The sequence below is a fragment of the Antedon mediterranea genome, chromosome 9 (assembly GCF_964355755.1).
Source record: "Antedon mediterranea chromosome 9, ecAntMedi1.1, whole genome shotgun sequence".
Taxonomy (NCBI): domain Eukaryota; kingdom Metazoa; phylum Echinodermata; class Crinoidea; order Comatulida; family Antedonidae; genus Antedon; species Antedon mediterranea.
In genome coordinates this window covers 6,709,561-6,730,858 of record NC_092678.1, presented here as the reverse complement: position 1 = coordinate 6,730,858, position 21,298 = coordinate 6,709,561, and the positions used below count along the sequence as shown (strand labels likewise).

Below are 21,298 nucleotides of genomic sequence, written 5' to 3'. Positions count from 1 at the left end.
AGATCACGTGATGTTTTACGAGAGTCTGAATGCGCAGGTACAAAATGTGAAGGACCTTACACGGAAGAACAGAATTGCGGTGTCGCTTTAAAGGGAAAAGTTTTAGTGTCGAAACCAGGATTTATAGCTCTTAACATTATTACTGTTATGTTGACTATATGCTTGATTTGTCTTGTGTCATTGTTTTGTAGACATAGACGTGGCAGGTAAGCAATATTGAGGTTTCATTTGTAAATGATATTTTTATCATAAAATTTCATATTATATTATCGTTTGTCCAAGTCGTCGTCCAGCAGTTGGCTATCTCGTCTGTAAAAACCGGTCAAATTTAGTCCGATGTGTTTGACGACTTGAAAAACTAGCTATGAGCATGTTTAGGCTTATTTACCCTAAGTTGGTTACCTACCCACTACAGTGACAGCTCCACGAAGCCATCTTAGCAAGTAATTAAGCCTTAACCAAACTCAACGTACCTCCATATGACGTCATAATTTCTAGGTGGACACCAACATTTTTTTAATACATTTACGATCATAGCAATTGATTTATTTGATCAATAAATTTAAAATAAATTTTAGTATTTCTTTGATGGGTTTTTTCAGAACCCAGGAAGATACTGATGGCGCTAGTCAAGAAGAGGAAAGCGTTAGATGTATTTCAGACGGCAGACTAGAAGAACCTGTTTTGGGATAATTGACATCATATTTTCTCTTATCTTGATTTTTATTAACCTTTTTCTTGATTTTCTAATCATCAACCTCATTGAAAACATACACTTTAAATGGTTATGAGACATTATTTTTCCGCTATGCAATATTAGTAAATTTATGAATCCATTAGTATGCAAGAATAGAGATATCTTTGTTTAATAGACATATCTTAGTTTTAAATAGAGATATCTCTTTTAATAATAGAGCTATCTTAGTAATAAGATATTTTAGTTTAAAACTAAGATATCTTTATTTCCGAATAAATGACAGCTTTGGTGCGCCATACATTAGACAGTGCCAGTTGCATGTTCCGCTGCATCGTGTCGGTGGGTTTCAAAGAAGTCGACTAAGACCATATTTTTTTTTTTTTTAATAAACTACTTTTATTGTCAATTTATATATACTGTATTTTCATTTTAACTTTTATGAACATTAGTTGGGAAAACCATTGCAATTCTTCCGAATTGAACACTGGTTACCTACAGGTCACAGTACTACGTTTTTATTGCCTGAACAATTGAATAAAATTAATTTTTGATTCCTAACTTGTATTAAAAACTATAAAAGATTGGTCTACATTACTTATGATTTTGAAAAATTGAACACCCTGCGTTGGATTTTATGGGATCATAATTTGTTTTTCTAATTTGTTTTAATCATTCATTAATGTAGGCAATTTTTTTTCTCATGCGATACGATTTTTTAATTAACATGGTGTGTCCTGAAATCCCCTGAAAATATGTTATTTCTTTTAGTTACGCTTCCCTGCACAGTATTGTTTGTCATTTAATCGAAGATGTCTTCCGTTTCGTGAAAAGGCGTAATACTAGTTGTTGATATAGATAGATTAGTTATTAACAGAATCTATTTTACTTTAATTTGGATTTGACAATTTATCTTATGTTGGATTACCGTGTCAGTTAAATTAGGTAGCCTTAACTTAACCACAATCATGAATAAATTATGACTTTCAAGCAGTGATGTTATTGCGTATTCGCCCTAGGCTATAGCTAGGTTTCTAAAGGTAACATTACAGTTTCTTATCAACCGAGTGTGAAAAGTATAGTAGTTAAACAGAGGCGTAGGCTGGTTGCTGTTCGGGGCTGATTTATAAGAAAATTTTGGAAAATAGAGCTGGTAGGTTCACGGAAATTGGATTATACTTCGAAATAGCTTCCAGGACCAGCCCTACCATGGTTGGGGCTGAGCTAAGAAAAAAATGTAAAAAATAGAGCTGTAGGTCCCCAGAAAATGCACTTATTGTACTTCGAAATATGATACAAAATATGAAAAAAATGTATCGAACACCAGCTCTATGATTGAGCTAAGAAAATTTTGAAAACTGGAGCTTTAGGTCTTCATAAATTGCACTTATTTAAAAAGTGGACCCTTTTGCGTCGTACGCACCACCCTCCCCCGCCTGCATTATTTTTGTTCCTTTTAGGGTGTCCTATTTGAATATCCTGCTTACGACGACATTAGAAAAGAAGAAACCATGAGATTAAAACTACAATTGCAATCTTCTAACCTTAATCATATTTGGCACTTATTCATAAACTCTAATACTGATGTTAAAATACACCTAACACTTGGAAGTGACTATCATGTGTTCAGTAAAGAAACCCATCTAATACTTGATAAATGGAAAAAGCGCTGCGCAATTATCAATTAATAGATCTAGAGATTGTACCAGATTTCCGTTCTGTATTGCAGAGTAAGACTTGCATAGTGTAAAAATCAGTTGATTTTAAAATTCCTTGTCATTCATTTATTTCTTATGTTTAACTTTATAATGTAATTTGTTAATTTTGCAAATGTAATTTCTGTTCATTTTAGGCCTTTTATTTATATCTGTATTTTGTATCATCATTGTAAACAACACTTAACTGCTGCATGGAGACTTTAAATTTATATTTACAAAACTTTAAAAACACAATTAAATCAGGATTATAATTTGAGGTATAATGGTTAATAAAACACTAAAAATAAGATTAAATATTAAAATTAGGAAAATCGAAATAATAATAAAAATAATACTACTTTAACTAAATAACAAATAAAGATCATAACTCATAACATAATTAAATGATATACAGTATTAACAAGAACATAAATAACAAAATAATAATAAACAATATAATATTTAAATTAAATGACATTTTTAATAATAGGTCTAATAATATTTTCTTTAAAATAACATTAAAAACATTGATAATAATACTAATAATAAATAATAACACTCCATCAAAGTTAAGTATTGTACTTTTTGCTCTTTAGTTTCTTTTTGTACAATCCGTTTTCTTTCATTTAAATGTTTTTTCTTTTATTTTCTCTTTATACTTTTATTTAGCCTTCAGGCTAACATAATGTTTGTAATACACCGTCCAGAAGAACGTTATTATTATTATCATGAATATTCATGATGCTTGAGTCCCTGACGTCATACTAGCAAAACACGCTGTCTGATGCACGTTTACAGTGTATATTTATGGCTTGTTTTATTTTTATTTGCTGTAGGTTTTACTACTGAAAATAAAGAAGCACGGCAGTAAAGACACCACGCCCATTTTTTTATTAATAGTTTGTCATATCCAAATCAATTATACAAACACAACATATAGCTGACTGTCTTTATGTTGTACATGAAACATGTGTATATTTGCTTTCACCATCTTGATGTTACGGGGTTAGTAACGATTATTTATGCTGCCGTAATTTATTTACAATAGAGGGATTTTCGGAAATTCCCACAAACGACGAACAATGAACCAATTTTCACCGATCGAAGCATAATGCTTGAATTAAAATGGGCCTGACATCTGTGTAGTTAATTATTATTAACATTGTACACTTCAACAACCAAACTTAAATTGTTTAGTACTGACGTAGTACTATTTCAATGTACTCCATGCTATTTATGCCATGGAAGGTAAAACAGTTGTGATAGCGATTGTTATTCTAGTGTTTTCTTCATTTGGACTTTTTATTGGAGGAATGATTTTCGGAAATGAAAGAGCATTGAAAAATGTAATTGATTGTACGTACAGTGAATGGGACCTTTGGTCACCGTGTCACTCACAACGTGGAGAAAATGGAACTCGATATAGAGTTAGGAACATACTCGAGATAGATGGAAGCGGATCGTTAACATGCTTCCAACCTACATTTGAAAAACAGTTATGTAATGAAAAACTCAATGATTGTGAGTACAGTAATTGGGGTTTTTGGTCAGCATGTTACTCCCCAAAATGTGGCGAGACTGGTAAACAATTTCGGATTAGGAATGTACTTGGAGTAAGCGGAATATGTTCTAAGCCTACCACCGAGGAGCGGACATGTGAGGATAGATGCGGTGACTGCGAGTACAGTGACTGGGGCTTTTGGTCAGCATGTTACTCCTCAGAATGTGGCGAGTCTGGTACCCAATTTCGTGTTAGGAACGTACTTGAAGTAAGTGGCATATGCTCCAAGTCTACAACTGAGGAGCGGTCATGTAAGGAGAGATGCAGTGATTGCGAGTATAGTGACTGGGGCCTTTGGTCAGATTGTTCACACGAATGTGGCAACTCTGGAACTAAATTCAGGGCTAGGAACGTACTTAAAGTATGCGGAATATGTTCTGAACCAACCACTGAAGAACACCAGTGCAATCGTTTTTGTTACAATGAAGGGAAGCTCACAAACCAAGGCTTTTGTGAATGTCCAAAGTCATTTAGTGGTCAGTGTTGTGGTTGCAAGAATACTGACTGTCAACTGAGTACCTGGACTGAATGGTCATCTTGTGAAAATTCAACGAGTCGCGTAAGATCACGTGATGTTTTACGAGAGTCTGAATGCGCAGGTACAAAATGTGAAGGACCTTATACGGAAGAACAGAATTGCGGTGTTGCTTTGAAGGGAAAGGTGTTAGTGTCGAAACCAGGATTTATAGCCCTTAACATTATTACTGCAATTGTGTTGATATGGTTGATTTGTCTTGCATCATTAATGTGTAGGCATAGGAATGTAAGGTATGTACCATTTGCTTATTGGTTGACTGATGATCATTTTCATCACCCCCGGTCAAAGTTCATTGAAAATGATATCCTAAAATAGGCCTATGGCATTATTATTTACATCTTATCATCATCACTTACCAAATCATCCTAATCATGATTACATCAATAATTATATTTCTATCCCTTGATCTTGATCAACAATATTTAATGTAATAGTCTCATGTTACGTTGAACAATAAATCTATGCAACATATAAAACAATGTTTGTAAGCCTGCACCCATCTTCGATGTTCTAGTAGTTAAGAGAGAGTATTTTAATGGTTAGGTTCAGTTATATTTAGGAAATAGGTCAGCTACCTTGTAATTCTTTAACATAGGAGCTTATGCATTATTCATGATTTCTGCCTCAGCATGCTAGGAAAAAAATAATGCAATCAGTCAACAGTCAATCGGGCTGACGTAGCCTCTACTCTATAATTTAGTTGGAAGATACCAAACTTATTCTATCCATCTATTTTTCTCTATATTATCCTAAAGTGTACACGCATACATTTATTTTGGCGTGTACCACCTGCAGGTCTGGCGGATGTTGACAAATGTAGGCTACACATTCTATCCATAGTATTAATTTAATTGATCAATAAGCTGAAAATCAATTTCTCTCAGTTACAACCATTGTGCGGGGTTTTTTTTCAGAGTCCAGAAGAAGATCGATGATGGCGCTAGTCAAGAAAAAGAAAGCTTTAATAGTCCAGAATACAGACTTGAAGAACAATGTACTATTATTGGATAACTGATTGATGACAACATTATACCGCACTTATTCCAATACAAACTCTCGAATAAACGCTGAGGCAAATATTTCTTTATCGAATAAACGTTTTCTATTTGTAGTAGAATTTATTGACTGCAAATGAACAACAATTTAAGAATTTGACACAATTTGTACTGTAGGCCTATTCTAGTTACTTCTTGGTAAAATTACGTTTTTTGATAATTTATTTGATATATTATAGGCCTAGGCTTATCAACATTGGAAGTATTAATAAAATATGTTATTAAAAGGTAGTTCAAACAACTTTTAAAAACTTGACAAATGCCACAAAAATGTATTTCAACATTCTCGACAAAAATGGAAATCGGTATATGGAGTTGTTTGGAACGTATTTTAAAAATGATGCGGACCTTTAGTAGGCCTATTTAATTGAATGAAAAAGAATTAGTGTCAAAGGAAATATTAGTAGCCTATAAAGCGCGCGACTGGCGGGAATATTAGACTTACATTAAATTTTGTGTGGTGTATGTCCAGTAAGTATCATAGCAGTTATCGTAATATAATGCACTACATTATCACTCATTTAAATCTTCATCAACATCGTCATCAGTAGAAAACATTACCGGTATATAAATACAGAAAAGAAAGAAAAATCTGAAAAGAAAATTACAGCAGAATCCCTCCCGCGTAAAGCGTGGTTTCCACTAGAACACAACGTAACGTAACGCAGCGACGTATCGACGCAAAGTGATGTATTGCGTAATCGCAAGTGGGAACCGACGACGCAACATTTCTGTAAAAATAACAGGTTTGATTTCACGCAGGCGGGGGCAAACACAATGATTTGGAAGGGCATTTTCTTACCTTGCGTAGATTGCGTTACTTTGCATCGCTAGTAAAGCTTGGTTCCCACTAGAACGTAACGCAAGGACGTAAACGCAACGCAAGCGTGTTAACCAATAAAAGCGAAGTTATAGACAGTTGGCAATCACAAGCGAATAAGCCATCGCTTGTGATTGGTCAATTCACTTGCGTTGCGTTACGTGGTCCTTGCGTTACGTTCTAGTGGGAACCAAGCTTAAGAACCAAGCTTTAGTGTTTTGTATATCTTTGTCGTAGTTGTGTTAAAGTGTTGATAGAAGTAGGTCTACTAAAAATTAAATTGTTTACCAAAGAGTTCCAGAGATTGACAGTTCGAATATTTAAAAGAGATGAACGAAGGGTAGTATTAAATCTTTTCCTGAAGTCTCAAGCTTGGTTCTCAGTAGCGACGTAACGTAACGCAATCTACGCAACGTAAGAAAATGCCCTTCAAATCAATGTGTTTGCCCTCGCCTGTGTGAAATCAAACCTGCGATGCACCCCTTTACAGTTATTGGTATATCGGAAACATGGTTAAACAATACATCGTGAAAACCATATTTACCGAGCTATGACTTCCTCGCATTAGATAGGAAGAACCGTAAAGGAGGGGGAGTTGGTATGTTTGTTTCTGCTACAATTGACATAAAAGAACGAAAAGATCTATTTATTGAATCTTGTGAATGTATTTTTATTGAAATAATTGAAAAAAAAATGTAACAATACGATTGTTGGTATAATATATAGACCTCCTGATTCGAATATAGAACTTTTTAATAGATCACTAGACGATATTCTTAATACTATTGATATCGAGGGAAAATCATGCCACATTATGGGTGATTTTAACATTAATTTACTTAAGCATGCATCGACTGATTTTGTAAATAATTTTCTAGAAGTAATGATGTCGCATTCCTTCTACCCATCGATTTCAAGACCCACTAGAATACAAAACAACACATCTTCATTAATTGATAACATTTTCTCCAATACACTTTCTGAACAAATGTTATCTGGTATACTAATCTCAGACATATCTGATCATTTACCGGTATACCAAATTATCCACTCCGTGCCCGACAAACATATTAAAGTAAAAACCGGTAATATAGAACCTCATAAATATGCAATAAACGAAAGAAATATAAATAAACTATATAATGACTTATTACCTGTTGATTGGGCTGATGTATATGTAAGGACAAACCCTGATGATGCTTACAATGCTTTTATCAACACTTTCAAAAAATTATATAATAAAAACTTTAAAAAAAAAAAAAAGTTCAAGAAAATCACAAAAAGTATAAAAGTTCAAACAACCATGGATGAGCTCAAGACTCTTAAAGTCTAGCAAAAGAAAACATGTGTTGTACAACAAATTTATAAAACATCCCTCGTCAAAAAATAAGGATATTTATAAAGAGTTTAATAAGTCATTTATGCGTACATGCAAAAAGGCAAAGAAATCATATTATGAAAATGTTTTTAACAATACTAAAGGAAATAAAAAAAAAACATGGAATATTATAAATGATATTATAAATCCAGGTGGAGGCAAAAATAATGTTCCATCCACTTTTACATCTGGTGACAAACTCATAGAGGGTTGTGAGCCTATTGCAAACCACATTAACGATTATTTTATTAATGTTGGTCTCAAGGTACGAGACAGTATTGAGCCATCAACGGCACAATACTCTGATTACCTGCTAAACAGGCAAAGTAACTCTATGTTTTTCTACCATGTAAATGAGGAGGAAGTGTTAAAAGTGATTCAATCACTTGATGCAAACAAAACACCTGGTTTTGATGATATTTCACCAAAGGTAGTCAAGGCAGTTGGTGATGCTATTGTAAAGCCCTTGACTTATATATTCAACGTATCTCTTCACTCCGGCTCAATACCGGAACAGATAAAAATTGCAAAAGTAATTCCCATATACAAAAAAGGGGACCGTCATTTAGCCTCGAATTATCGCCCGATATCACTACTACCAATTTTCTCTAAAATCTTTGAAAAGATAGTCCATTCCAGATTGTATAATTACTTTAAAACTTACAATATACTAAATGATTGGCAATACGGCTTCCGAAACAATCAGTCAACCTCCCACGCTATAATTGATCTGATCCACAAAATACTAAAGGCATTTGAAAACAAAGAGTTCGTAATTGCCACATTTATGGATTTGTCAAAGGCATTTGATATTATTGACCACAGTATCTTACTGAACAAGCTATTCCACTATGGTATAAGAGGTGTTACACTAAAATGGTTCAGTAACTACTTAAAATCACGAAAGCAATATGTTTTTATAAATGGTACTTCGTCTAATATTAAGGAGACTAGTATTGGTGTTCCACAAGGGTCCGTTTTGGGACCTTTGTTGTTTCTTGTATATGTAAACGATATATGTAACTCAAGTACACAAATTGAATTAATTAGCTTTGCCGATGATACAACAGGATTCAAGTGTGGAAATAACCTGAACGCATTGGCAAACACTATGAATGTGGAACTAGATAGAATTAATATGTGGTTCAAAGCTAATAAACTTTTATTAAACACCAGCAAAACAAATTACGTAATCTTTAAAACTGCCCAAAGGCGTATTATTACAACCAACATTGAATTGAAAATGAATAACATTACTTTAGAACAACAAAAAAATGTAACATTTCTTGGGGTTGTAATAAATGAGAACCTTTGCTGGAAAAATCATATAAGGCTTATTAGCAAAAAAACCGCTAGGTCTATTGGAATATTGATAAAAACTCCAAATTTGTATAATACATTAATTCTACCGCACCTTCAGTATGGAAACATTATTTGGGGCAGTACATATGATAGTACACTAGAATCCCTTCTTAAACTCCAGAAAAAGGCTGCTAGAATAATTTTATTTAAAAAGCCATGGCAACATTCTGAGCCACTGTTTAAGCAATTAAATATTCTTAACATACAAGATATCAACAGAGTTACCGTCCTAGGTTTCATGGCCCAGATTAAAAGCAATGTTTTACCCAGACGAATCCAAATGATATTCAAAAGAAACGAAAATACTACCCATAATCTTCGAAATATTTGTAGCGTAAAACAACCATACTCTAGGTTAACGTCTGGTCAACATTTTATCAGTATTCACGGACCGAAACTATGGAATGAGCTCTGTAGAAATCACTTAGATATTGTTAACAAAAATTATAAAATACTAAAAAAATATGTAAAAAAAGACATTTTATCGAATTACAGAACTTAAAATGCTTTACTCATAAAATATAGATGCATATATTATGCATTTGTGTTGGTGTGTGCGAGTATACACACATAGTACAAATAATCATGTTAAAAAAACAGTATCGCTTTTTGATGATGAACAACTCTAAAATGTATATAGGAATGTTTTTTTTTTATTTTGTATCTATTATGTTGTGTTTATTGTTTTATGTCTTTTATGTAAAAGGGTCCTGCGAAAACAGAAGTGTAAACTTCTATTCTCTATGCAGGATCCTTGCCATCATTTATGCTATGAAACTGTATTTATAAACGATGAGTAAATAAATGTGAATTGAATTGAATTGAAAAATGTTTGCAGCACTATTGCGTTGTCGGTTCCCAGTTGTGATTACGCAATACAGCACTTTGCGTCGATACATCGCTGCGTTACGTTCTAGTGGGAACCACGCTTTACCAAAGGCCGCAACCAGGATTCTTCGGTCGTTATTTACACCTTTTTCATATTGTCTATAAATATAAGTAGGCCTAACAGGTTTTTCCACTTTTTGACTAAATAGTAAACAACAATTCATAGCGATAGTCACAGCCAATGTGGCTTCTTAATTTCTTTTTTCTTTTCTTTTATTGAATTTTTCACACTTCAAAAATAGTACAAGTAAAGTGAAACAATGATAACAGGTATCATAGTACTAAACAGTAAGGTAATCAATCTAATTAAAAAAGAATATATGAGATACTTGTACTTTAAAAAAAAAACAACATAGAAGTGTGAAAGGAGGTCAAATAAGTAAAATTGAAAACAAATATATCACCGCTGGTATTTATTTGTTGATGACGTAATTCGATGTTGCAATAAAGTATAGTAATACTGTACTATCTTTGTCAAATTTGGAATTTCCATGTAACAATAAACCAGTACCATAACCAGTGCGGTATAAATTATGTTATTAATCGTTTACTGCTTGTGTTATTCACATTAACTTTAAACTTGAATTTTGGTGAACATATACGAGAATTCTTTACGACATGGAGTGTACAAAATGGGATGTAATTAAGACAATAGGAGGACTATTATTATTGGCGGGAGCTTTCGTTGGAGGAATGTTTTACGAAAAACACAAAGTAACGAAAAAGGAAAGTGATTGCACGTACAGTTCTTGGGGCATGTGGTCCACTTGCCACTTACAAGAACGTGGACAAAACGGAACTCGGTACAGGGTTAGGAACGTGCTTGAGATAAACGGATGCGGACCGTTAACATGCTCCGAACCTACGATTGAAGAACAATCATGCCAAGTAGCGTACAGTTACTGTCAGTATAGTGATTGGGGTGATTGGTCTATGTGTTCACACGAATGTGGTCAATTCGGAAGCCAATTCAGGATCAGGAAGGTAACCGAAGCCTGTGGATTATGCTTGGAATCAACCGCTGAAGAACGACCGTGTAATCGCGATAAGAGTTGCAAAAGACCATCGAAAGAACTAGAATGTGGCAGTGCATCATCTTCGTCATCATTATCATCATTTTATTACCCGATTATCCTCATTATTATTCACTTCATCATTTTGTAGATGATCACCATTTTATTACAGCTTGAATAATGGATAGTTCATTTTATGTGTGAACCATGAAGCCAGTTAGAGAAGCACTAACATTTTACAAATTGGTACGGTAGACGTACAATATGAAAAATGTTAGTTAGATAAATAATAACAAAAGCCATTATATGCTTGGAATATAACGTCTTGCTTAGAAAAGGTATTACTTTAGTAATGGGAATTTGAAATTTAAAGTTTGTTTGCGATCTGATACATTGTCATTTTTTTTAATTTCTTATTCCATTCATTTTCATTCAATTCTAGCAATACTATGAAATGTACTTACGTTAGAATAATAAAGTTATTGTTGTATAATTCAAATCTGTCCTTTTATAGTAATAATATTTAGCTACAATTGTAAGGCTAGACTTGTTACATTTATACTTTTTCGGGGTCATTTTTTGTTTTATTTCATTATAGCTAACTGTGAATATAATTTGTATAGTTTGTTAATCAAGTGCCATTATAGGCCATATCCAAACGATATCATCTATATTATTTGATTATCATTTTATTAAAACTGGAAGCTTTCAATTGAGACTTTCAAAAACACTTCTGCTTGAACTGTTCGAACTATCTAAAACTCTTTTTCTAAAGCATTGGTTTTATTTATTTTAGATTATTGAATTATTGTAGTGAAATTTGGATTAAGGGATTAACTGTATTAAAATTTTAAAATGGCCTATTCAAAATCAGATTTTATTAATCTTCATTTTTCATGTTTTTAGGAGAAAATACAATCATTTTCAAAGGCCATTTTATACACATAAACATTTCATTATTCTGAATGAATTATTTTTTTCTCAATGATTGTGTTGTGTTTGCACATTGTGGTATCCTAGAAACAAAAACTAATTATAGGTCCATGGTCCAATCATCGCCTAGTTTCCAATAAGTGTCACTGACGGGTCCAAGATTTTGAAACTTAATCTAATGTCCTATCTTTTGCACTGTTTTATGTTCTTTATACCTTGTTGTTATTGTTTCCATGATTGTATAATCGCCAGTTAATACCAGTTAATACCAGTTAATACCAGTTATCGTGCAACACATAGCAAATTCATAAGTGTATTTAAAGTTTCAACAATGTTAGAACGTTTTATCATAACTTCCATTTGTAATACAATTCTTACCTCAATATTGGCCTTTTTGGTGTTTTATATTTTTTGTAATTATTAATTAATACAAACGTTGAGAAGCAACTATCAGTAATAAAGTTTTTTAAATATGTGTTTTGTATACGCTTTAAAAAAATTGTTAAGAGATTGATGTTCCATTTATCGCCAATCAATACGTTTGCATAAACTAAACACAGTTTAATTTAACCGGTTATTGTGTCTTTTTATAAATGCAAACATTATTTTGTGGGTGTTTTTTTCTACGAAATTGATTATATTTATTAAAATTACAAAATGACCTGATGAAAGTCTGATTTTATTAATGTTCATTTCATGTTTTGGGGAGATGATACATCTTTATTGTTTATATAATGTTTGTTGTAGTTGTTCTTGAATTGATATTGATAGAAGTACTAACAATTAATTTTTTTAGCAGAGTTCAAGAGATTTAACTTAAATAGGTGAACGAAGTGGATAGTCCGGTGGCAGGAGGGGGGATATCACCACCCGAAAGGGGACAAATTGCCATCCAACTTTTCTAGACCAGAATTTTCCGTAGATTACGAATATGGAAGGTAATCGATCTGGACAGGAAGCGTTTTCGAGATATAAGGGGTCAAAATTCAAAATTGACCAATTACAACAATGTATTATATATATGTATTATAACAAATTTATTGAAGCACAATTTGGTCTTTTATTACATTTTTATGGTTATAGGCCTAAGTGTCTATTTAATCACCTTATGGAGAAAAAAAAATCCTTCGTAATTAAGGGTCAAATGTCAATATTGACCAATCATAGAACGTACCTATAAAACCAAATAAAAACTTATATTTAATAAAAATTGGATGTTTTCTCATCCTGTTAATCAATCATACACAATGTAAAAGAGCGAATACATCATTTCATCAGTTGACATAAGGTCAAAGGTCAACATTTTAATGCACGTATTAGTTAACAAATAAATGCAAAGTTGTCCAAACTATGATATTGATGGTTTTACAAGTAATCAAATTATTTGATTAGTAAAGTTATGTTATTTCATTATAATTTTGATTAATATAATTATAATACTGTATTTAATCAAATCAGACTTTGATCAGGATAGGAAGCGAATAGAAAGAGATAAGGGGTTAAAGTTCAAAATTGACCAATTATAACAATGTATTATATACATATGTATTATAACCAATTTATTGAAGTTCAATTTGGTCTTTTAATACATTTGTATGGTTATAGGTATCTATTCAGTCGCCTTATAAAACAAATACTTTTCAATTAAAGGTCAAATGTCAATATTGACAAATCACACAATTTGCATATAAACCCAAATAAAAACTAACATTTAAGACAAAATGTTATGTTTTATCATTCTGTTAAGACATCTATCATTCATACACAATCAAAAGAGCACATTTATCATTACACAAGTTGACATAGGTCAAAAGTCAACATTTGAACAAGTGATATACTAAATAATGCAAAGTTATTCGAACTATGAGATCGATGTTCATAATGTAATCACGTTATTTGATCTGTGAAGTTATGGTATTTTTATATTTTTTCTAGTGCGCATTATTTTAAATGTATTAATATAATACTGTCAAATAAATAATAAAATTATTAATATTATTAATATTATGACGGTTAAAATGTTATGATGTTAAAATGTTACGCTGACCTTCAATGATTTGCCACTATACAATTGCATTTATTAGGGCTACAATATTCGTTTTTGGAAAATAAACTACTATTCATCAGAACCAGAGAATACCAATTCGTACAGGATAGGCAGATCCAGGTGACCAAACTCAATCCACAACTCACTACACAGCCAGACCACAATTTTTATATAGCCACAGATAGTTTGGCCCATACAGGAAAGAGTTTTCCTGTACACAAAAGATTCTAAAATAACCCATATGGATTTGCCCGAATGAACCCTCTAAGGACCCTTTTGGGATATCTATGTGGTGTGCTACATAAGGCCCTGTATTACAAATTAATATGGGGTAAATAGTTCAAAGATGAACTATGGAATAAAACTAAAATGTTCACCTTCAATCTTTAAATAACATTTATGGATTTGCCCAAATGAACCCAAGGGCCGGTCCTCCATGGACCTTTCGGGGTTCTCTATGTGGGTCTACAAGAGACCCTATATTGGAAATACTGTATGTGGGGTGAAAATGTGGGTTCATAGAGATATAATAAATATCCCTGTGCACCCTCGATCATCCATAAGGAACATTTGATGGATTTGCCCAAATTAACCCAAGGGCCGGTCGTTCACCATGGATGGACATTAAGCCCCATAATTGAAATATAAGGGGTGACGCTGTGAGTTCATATAGACAGGCGCGGCCCATGGAATAAAGCTGCCTGTGCACTCTCGATCCTTAAGGAACACTTATGGATTTGCCAAAATTAACCCCCCCCCCCCCCCCCCCAAAGGCTGGTCCTCCATGGTTGGACATTAAGCCCCATAATAGAAATATAAGGGGTGACAATGTGGGTTTATATAGACAGGCACATGGAATAAAGCTGCCTGTGCACTCTCGATCCTTAAGGAACCGATTTGGATTTTGCCTAAAATGAAACAACAGCAGGTCATCTATTTAGACCCTCTCTACTGTATGTTCAGTTCTACATTTGGCCCCTGTATCGGATCAATGCATTTGGCTACATAAGTTACTGTGTTAGAAATATATCGGGTAACTAAAACTGTAGGTTCCAATATTAAGCCATGGGAAAAGCCTGTCTGTTCACCCTCAATCCTTTTAAAAGGAACCCATATGGATTTGCCAAAATGAACCAAGGGTAACTTCTGAATTCACCGTGAACCGTACATTCCGTTTATTGGAGATAATACATGGATACCTGATTGAAATTGCTCAAATGTTTCTCAAAGACATTGTACTGTATAGTAGTAGTATTCCCCTTCCACACCTCTTTGCATTCAATCCGCCCGATGGCTCTTATGTACAGGATTTCAAAACAATAATCACACTTGTATTTTTCAATCAGTATAATCTATTGGATTGAATAAAAATATCTATTATAAACAATTTGCCGTTAGAAATCTCTATGCCATGTCGTTATTTAGATGAGAAAAACAGGTCAAAGGTTAAAATTACAGAAAAATAGTGTTTCAGTCACTTTTTTTAAAAAAATGTTGCATTATGGCAAGTATAAACATATATATTGTGAACAATTTGATACCAAAATTGGCTCCTTACGACAAATATTTATTGATTTATGTTTTTATAACCTTATTCAATTATGTCAAAGGTTAATAACCACACTTCCGGTCATTTTCAAGCAATATCATCTGTTACACTGAATATAAAATGTATATCTTGGGAACAATTTGCTCCTATTTTTAATTCTCTCCGACCTGCCGTTACTTAGATATAGCAAAAAGAGGTCAAAGGTCAACATTGCTAAAAATGGGGTTTCCGGTCAATTTTACAAAGAAAGTTCTGTTAGAGCTAATATAAACAATTGTGAACAATTTGACACCAAAATTATCTCACTATGTCCAGAATTTCCAGAGATATAGCATGTTTTTATATTGATCAATTTTGAACTTTGACCCCTTATATCTCAAAAACGCTTCCTATCCTGATCGATTACCTTCCATATTCGTAATCTACGGAAAATTCTGGTCTAGAAAAGTTGGATGGCAATTTGTCCCCTTTCGGGAGGTGATATCCCCCCTCCTGCCACCGGACTAGGAGTATTAAATCTTTTTCTGACGCTTTATCAAAGGCCGTAACAAAGATTCCTTGGTCGTAACTTTCTCCTCTTCATATTGGCTACAAATATCACTTTTTAACTCATTAATCAACAACGTTTATAAAGGGAATCACAGCCAATGAGGCCAGTGGTGGCGCCAGCGGGGGGGCTACGGGGGCTCTAGCCCCCTCGTCGGGGAGCCTAGCCCCCCCCGTCGGGGAACACGGGTACTTTTTGTCGGGGAATATAACATACAGTAAAAAAAATTCACGTTCACTTCATATAGCTTCAGCGCCTAGAAAACCACGACGTTCCATTGACCGTGAGAGTACGTCAGAGGGCTATTATGCACTTTTATGCATTCGTTATTGCCAGAGATCTAACTACTAAACAATAGCTAGTACGCACTTGTTTGGCGGTATCCCTTTGTACGAATCGTTCACCGTTGGGTCGAGACGCGTGATATCATGTTCCATCCAGGGACCAAAATGTGTAATGTAGTTATTTTCCAGGCGAAGTTTACCGACGGTTACCGAAGGGAACACGGGTACTTTTTGTCGGGGAATATAATATACAGTAAAAAACGTTCGCGTTCACTTGGTAGCTTCAGCGTCTAGAAAACCGCGACGTCTCATTGACCGTGAGAGTACGTCAGAGTGCTATTATGCAATTTATATGCATTCATTATTGCCAGCGATCTTACTACTAAACATTAGCTAGGTACGCACTTGTCTGGCGGTATCCCTTTGTACGAATCGTTCAACGTTGGGTCGAGACGCGTGATATCAAGTTCCATCCAGGGATCAAAATGTGTAATGTAGTTATTTTCCAGGCGAAGTTTACCGACGGTTCGGGTACTTTTTGTCGGGGAATATAATTCGTTCGCGTTCACTTCGTAGCTTCAGCGCCTAGAAAACCTCGACGTTTCATTGACCGTGAGAGTACGTCAGAGTGATATTATGCACTTTATATGCATTCATTATTGCCAGCGATCTAACTTACTACTAAACAATAGCTATAGGTACGCACTTGTCTGGCGGTATCCCGTTGTACGAATCGTTCAACGTTGGGTCGTGATATCATGTTCCATCCAGGGACCAAAATGTGTACTGTAGTTATTTTCCAGGCGAAGTTTACCGACGGTTACGTCGTGTACTGTGTCGACGTGCGCTACACTACAGCAAAAACGAATTATGTTAATTGTTCGTATGTTCACCAATTTTTTAATTTACAAGTAACCTTCTGTACCGTGGGGCACCTAAAATAAATATTTCATCCATTACTAAACAAAAAAACATGCCATTTTCGCTTAGCCAACATCTTATTATAGCTAAGTTATTAAATTTTCAATGTCCTGATGTCATGAATTTCTCACCACTCGGAAGTCCAGATGGTACGCAGGCATACACTTGGGAGGAATAAACTTATTTCCCCGACTGAAAAAGGTCTACGCTTGCGTTTTTTAAGCCTCTGGGCCTGATGTTTCCAAAGTATAAAATGCAATTTTTTGAAGACCTGCAGCTCTAGTTTTAAACATTTTCTTAGCTCAGCCCCAACAATAAAGCTGGTCATATTTCGAAGTACAAGAAGTGCATTTTCCGGGACCTAACATCTCTATTTTTCAAACACTTCTTAGCTCAGTCACAACCATGATAGGGACTTATATATTTTGTTTCATGTTTTGAAGTATAATAAGTCCAATTTCCAGGACCTCCAACTCTATTTTTCTAAATTTTCTTTGAACTTTTATTTTTTAAATTGAAAAATATGGATTGAAACAGTCATCGCGCATCGTTTTTTTGCACGCAGTATTTTATTTATGCATTATAAAAAATGGAAAAAATGGCTACCCTAAATCTGATTAAAATGACCTCAAATGACGCTAGAACGCGTTGCTTCCGGGGGCTTCGCCCCCTGGACTCCCACCGGGGGCCCTTGGCGGCCCCCTGGCCCCCAGCCTTGTGATGCTCGCTTCGCTCGCATAGCCCCCTCGTCGGGGAATGTAGCCCCCGCGTCGGGAAGATCCTGGCGCCACCCCTGAATGAGGCTTCATCATTTTTCTTTTTTGTAAACATTTATACAGCTGATGACGTAATATTTGGTGTTCCAATAAAGAATAGTATACTGTACTATCTTTGTCAAATTTGGAATTTCCACGTAACAATAAACCAGTTTTTTCCGTATAAACTCTGTCATTAATCGTTTACTGCTGCTTGTGGTACTCGCACATTATTACGTTACGCTTGAATTTAGTGAATCGAGCTTCTTTACGCCATAATGGAGTGTAAGAAAAATCACGTACCAAAAAAAAAAGCAGGAATATGTTTGTTACTTGTGGCAGGAGCTTCTTTTGTTGGAGGATTTGTCGGAGGATTTGTTGGAGGAATGTTTTGCGGGAAACCATGGGAAACAAAAGAGGAAAGTGATTGTACGTACAGTGATTGGGGTAACTGGAGCGCATGTCATTCACAAAAAAGCGGAGAAAATGGAACACAATTTCGAGTTAGGAACATTGTTCAGGAGAATGGATGTAGTAAACATGTCACCGAAGTAGGTCTACAGTCATGTAGTAACGAGTTCATTGACTGTCAATACACTGATTGGGGTCCTTGGTCAACGTGCCACTCACAAGAACGTGGAGAAAATGGAACGCAGTTTAGAGATAGGAACATACTTGAGAATGATATAGATGGATGCATATTGCAACCCACCTTCGAAGAACAGTCATGTAGGCAAGAAAGTAATGATTGCCAATACAGTATTTGGGGTTCTTGGTCATCGTGCCACTCACAAGAACGTGGAGAAAATGGAACTCAGTATAGAGTTAGGAACATACTTGATAATAATATAGATGGATGCATATTGCAACCCTCCTTCGAAGAACAGTCATGCCAAGTGGAATACAGTGACTGTCAGTATACTGATTGGGGTGATTGGTCTGTATGTACACAAGAATGTGATCAATTCGGCGCTCAATTCAGAATCAGGAACGTCACAGAAGCCTGCGGATTATGCAAGGAACAACCCGTTGAAGAACGACCCTGTAATCGCCAAGGTACAACATGTAACATACCTACGAAGAAACCAGACTGCGGTGGTACGTCATCATCTTCATCATCACCATCATTTTCATCATTTTATTTTCAGATTATCCTCATCATTATCTACATCATCATCACGTAGATTATCATCTTTTATTATCAGATTTATCGTGAGACAGAGATCAGACAGGGATCAGCTTAGGTTAACGAAAGTTCCGGATGGATTGCACTGTGAACCAGCGTAGCTATAGAAGCATAACCTTTAACAAGTTGGTAGCTTTAAATGATTATAGATATAAAACAAAAGACTCTATACTTTTTGTATAAAAGTGTATTGCTTAGAAATATATTTACCTTATTTAGATTGCTAACTTTAAGTTTACTTACTTCAGATCCAATACATTGTTATTTTAGTTGTAGAATATGTTTATAAAGGACAATGGTGTTTGAGTCGTTGTGATGCATTTATTGTCAGTTAACAATGCTGTAAAATGTACTATACGTTGGAATAATAAAGGTTATCATAGAATTATAATTCTCTCTCTCCTCTCTTTTTATTGTAACATTAAGCTCTGCCTACACAAACTTTATGTGACAAAAATGTTTTGTGCTCATAATTATATGGACATAATGATGTCATATCACTACCATTTAATCATATCACTACCATATTTGGGCACATCACACTTTTTTGTCAAACTAGTGCAGACAGAGCTTTACAACTTTGGGCTTTCAAAACACTTCCTCGATGATGTTGTCGTGTTTGTTGACAACCCCATTTTATACTCATTTTATGTACAAGTCATTCAAATGACCATGGCCTATAACCTTTTAAAAAAATAACAAAAAATTGCCAAATTGGCTGCCAGCCAATGGTTTTTTTGTGTTGAATTTAACAATTTATTTTGTCATTTTACAAGTGAAAAAATTTTTTTATGTTTTACATCTTTAAAATAAAATAAATATGACTGCTTATTGGATATTCACCATCAGTAGTAATTACATTAAGGAAGAGTGGAATTTCTCTCTATGGGAAGTCCATAATTGTATGAAATATATTTTTGATGAGACCTGATGAGAAAAATGTATGAAAAGAGAACAATTATTGTGTTTACAAAAACTGTACTTTTAGTGTTGCCTCAGTTACTAATTATTCATCTAGTTTTTTTCAGTAATATTGAATAAAACCCCAAACTACCCACACCAATTAGGCCATTACCTCGCAATTTCCATGGATGTAATTCACACCGAACCCATGTCAACCCGGGTGTCAACCCATGTATAAGTAGGTCGATAGGCTGTTCTCTCCTCAAGTTCAGTGACATTTTATTACATATTTTACTATTAATAGTTATCAGGTTTTTCCATTTTTTGACTCATGAATAACAACAATTGATAAAGGCTCCTTATAATATTCCTTAATTGTAAACGTTTGTATAGAAAAAGAATTGCCGCTGGCAGGTGAAATGTTATTTATTTTTAGATGTTGTTATTTGATCTTGCTAATAATTGTGTAATATCTTTGTCAAACTGGGAATTTCCTTTCCGAGACATTTGTACATAGGGTTGGCAGTCACTTTCGTTGGGGGATATATGTTCGCTGTGGCAACAAAAAAGGAAAGCGATTGTCAGTGCAGTGAATACAGTACAAACAAACATAGTGATGTGGATCCCCTATATAGATTATCTGTTGATATAGATGAGGTCAAAAGGATGATGCAGCAAATCCGCCTAGAACGAACCACTGAGAAAACCTATCAACCCGTTTACTACAATGAGGGGACGTCCACAGAGAAAGGTTGTGATTGTTCAAATACCCCTAGCCCTCTGAGTTATCGTGTTACTAACGACAATGATGCCCAATTTTCAAACAACCATACGCCTACACTTATTAAAAACGACGATCCACCCGTTGATGTTGATGATCCAATAGCCCCTAGCGCTCTGACATGTGTTACTAACGACAAATGCTACAAGGAACGAAATTCCACAAAAAAAGATTTGGTTCATCAAAAGACCAATTGTGATCACACGATGCCTACTGTTATTCATGATGTTGGTGGTGATGATGATAATGATGATGATGAACTCCGTGATGATATTCACTATAGGCCTATATACGATATAGCTGCCAAAAAGCACGTGCCTGATACGCCTCCTGCTTTCAGAAACTATAATGCCATATCGGCGGCTTCAATTGCAGGAGTCAGTTTA

General features: G+C 34.5%; 2 protein-coding genes across 2 annotated transcripts; both read left to right on the top strand.

Annotated features, from left to right (window-relative positions):
- Positions 1–3,473: 3,473 nt before the first annotated feature.
- LOC140059009 (spondin-1-like) lies at positions 3,474–6,325 on the top strand. The gene is made up of 2 exons (XM_072104819.1): positions 3,474–4,720; positions 5,405–6,325. The coding sequence occupies exons 1-2, from the start codon at positions 3,633–3,635 to the stop codon at positions 5,499–5,501; spliced, it is 1,185 nt and encodes a 394-aa protein (XP_071960920.1). The 5' UTR covers positions 3,474–3,632; the 3' UTR covers positions 5,502–6,325.
- Positions 6,326–18,320: 11,995 nt separating this feature from the next.
- Positions 18,321–19,226, top strand: LOC140058112 (spondin-1-like). Its single transcript, XM_072103667.1, has one exon. It carries the CDS (start codon positions 18,321–18,323, stop codon positions 19,224–19,226), a length of 906 nt encoding a protein of 301 aa, XP_071959768.1.
- Positions 19,227–21,298: the final 2,072 nt, after the last annotated feature.

Bases quoted from the DNA above. Each gene is read 5' to 3' on its own strand.
- LOC140059009 (XM_072104819.1), top strand. From the start codon at position 3,633: ATGGAAGGTAAAACAGTTGTGATAGCGATTGTTATTCTAGTGTTTTCT. The intron at 4,721-5,404 runs GTATGTACCATT...GTTTTTTTTCAG, and splicing joins TGTAGGCATAGGAATGTAAG to AGTCCAGAAGAAGATCGATG.
- LOC140058112 (XM_072103667.1), top strand. From the start codon at position 18,321: ATGGAGTGTAAGAAAAATCACGTACCAAAAAAAAAAGCAGGAATATGT.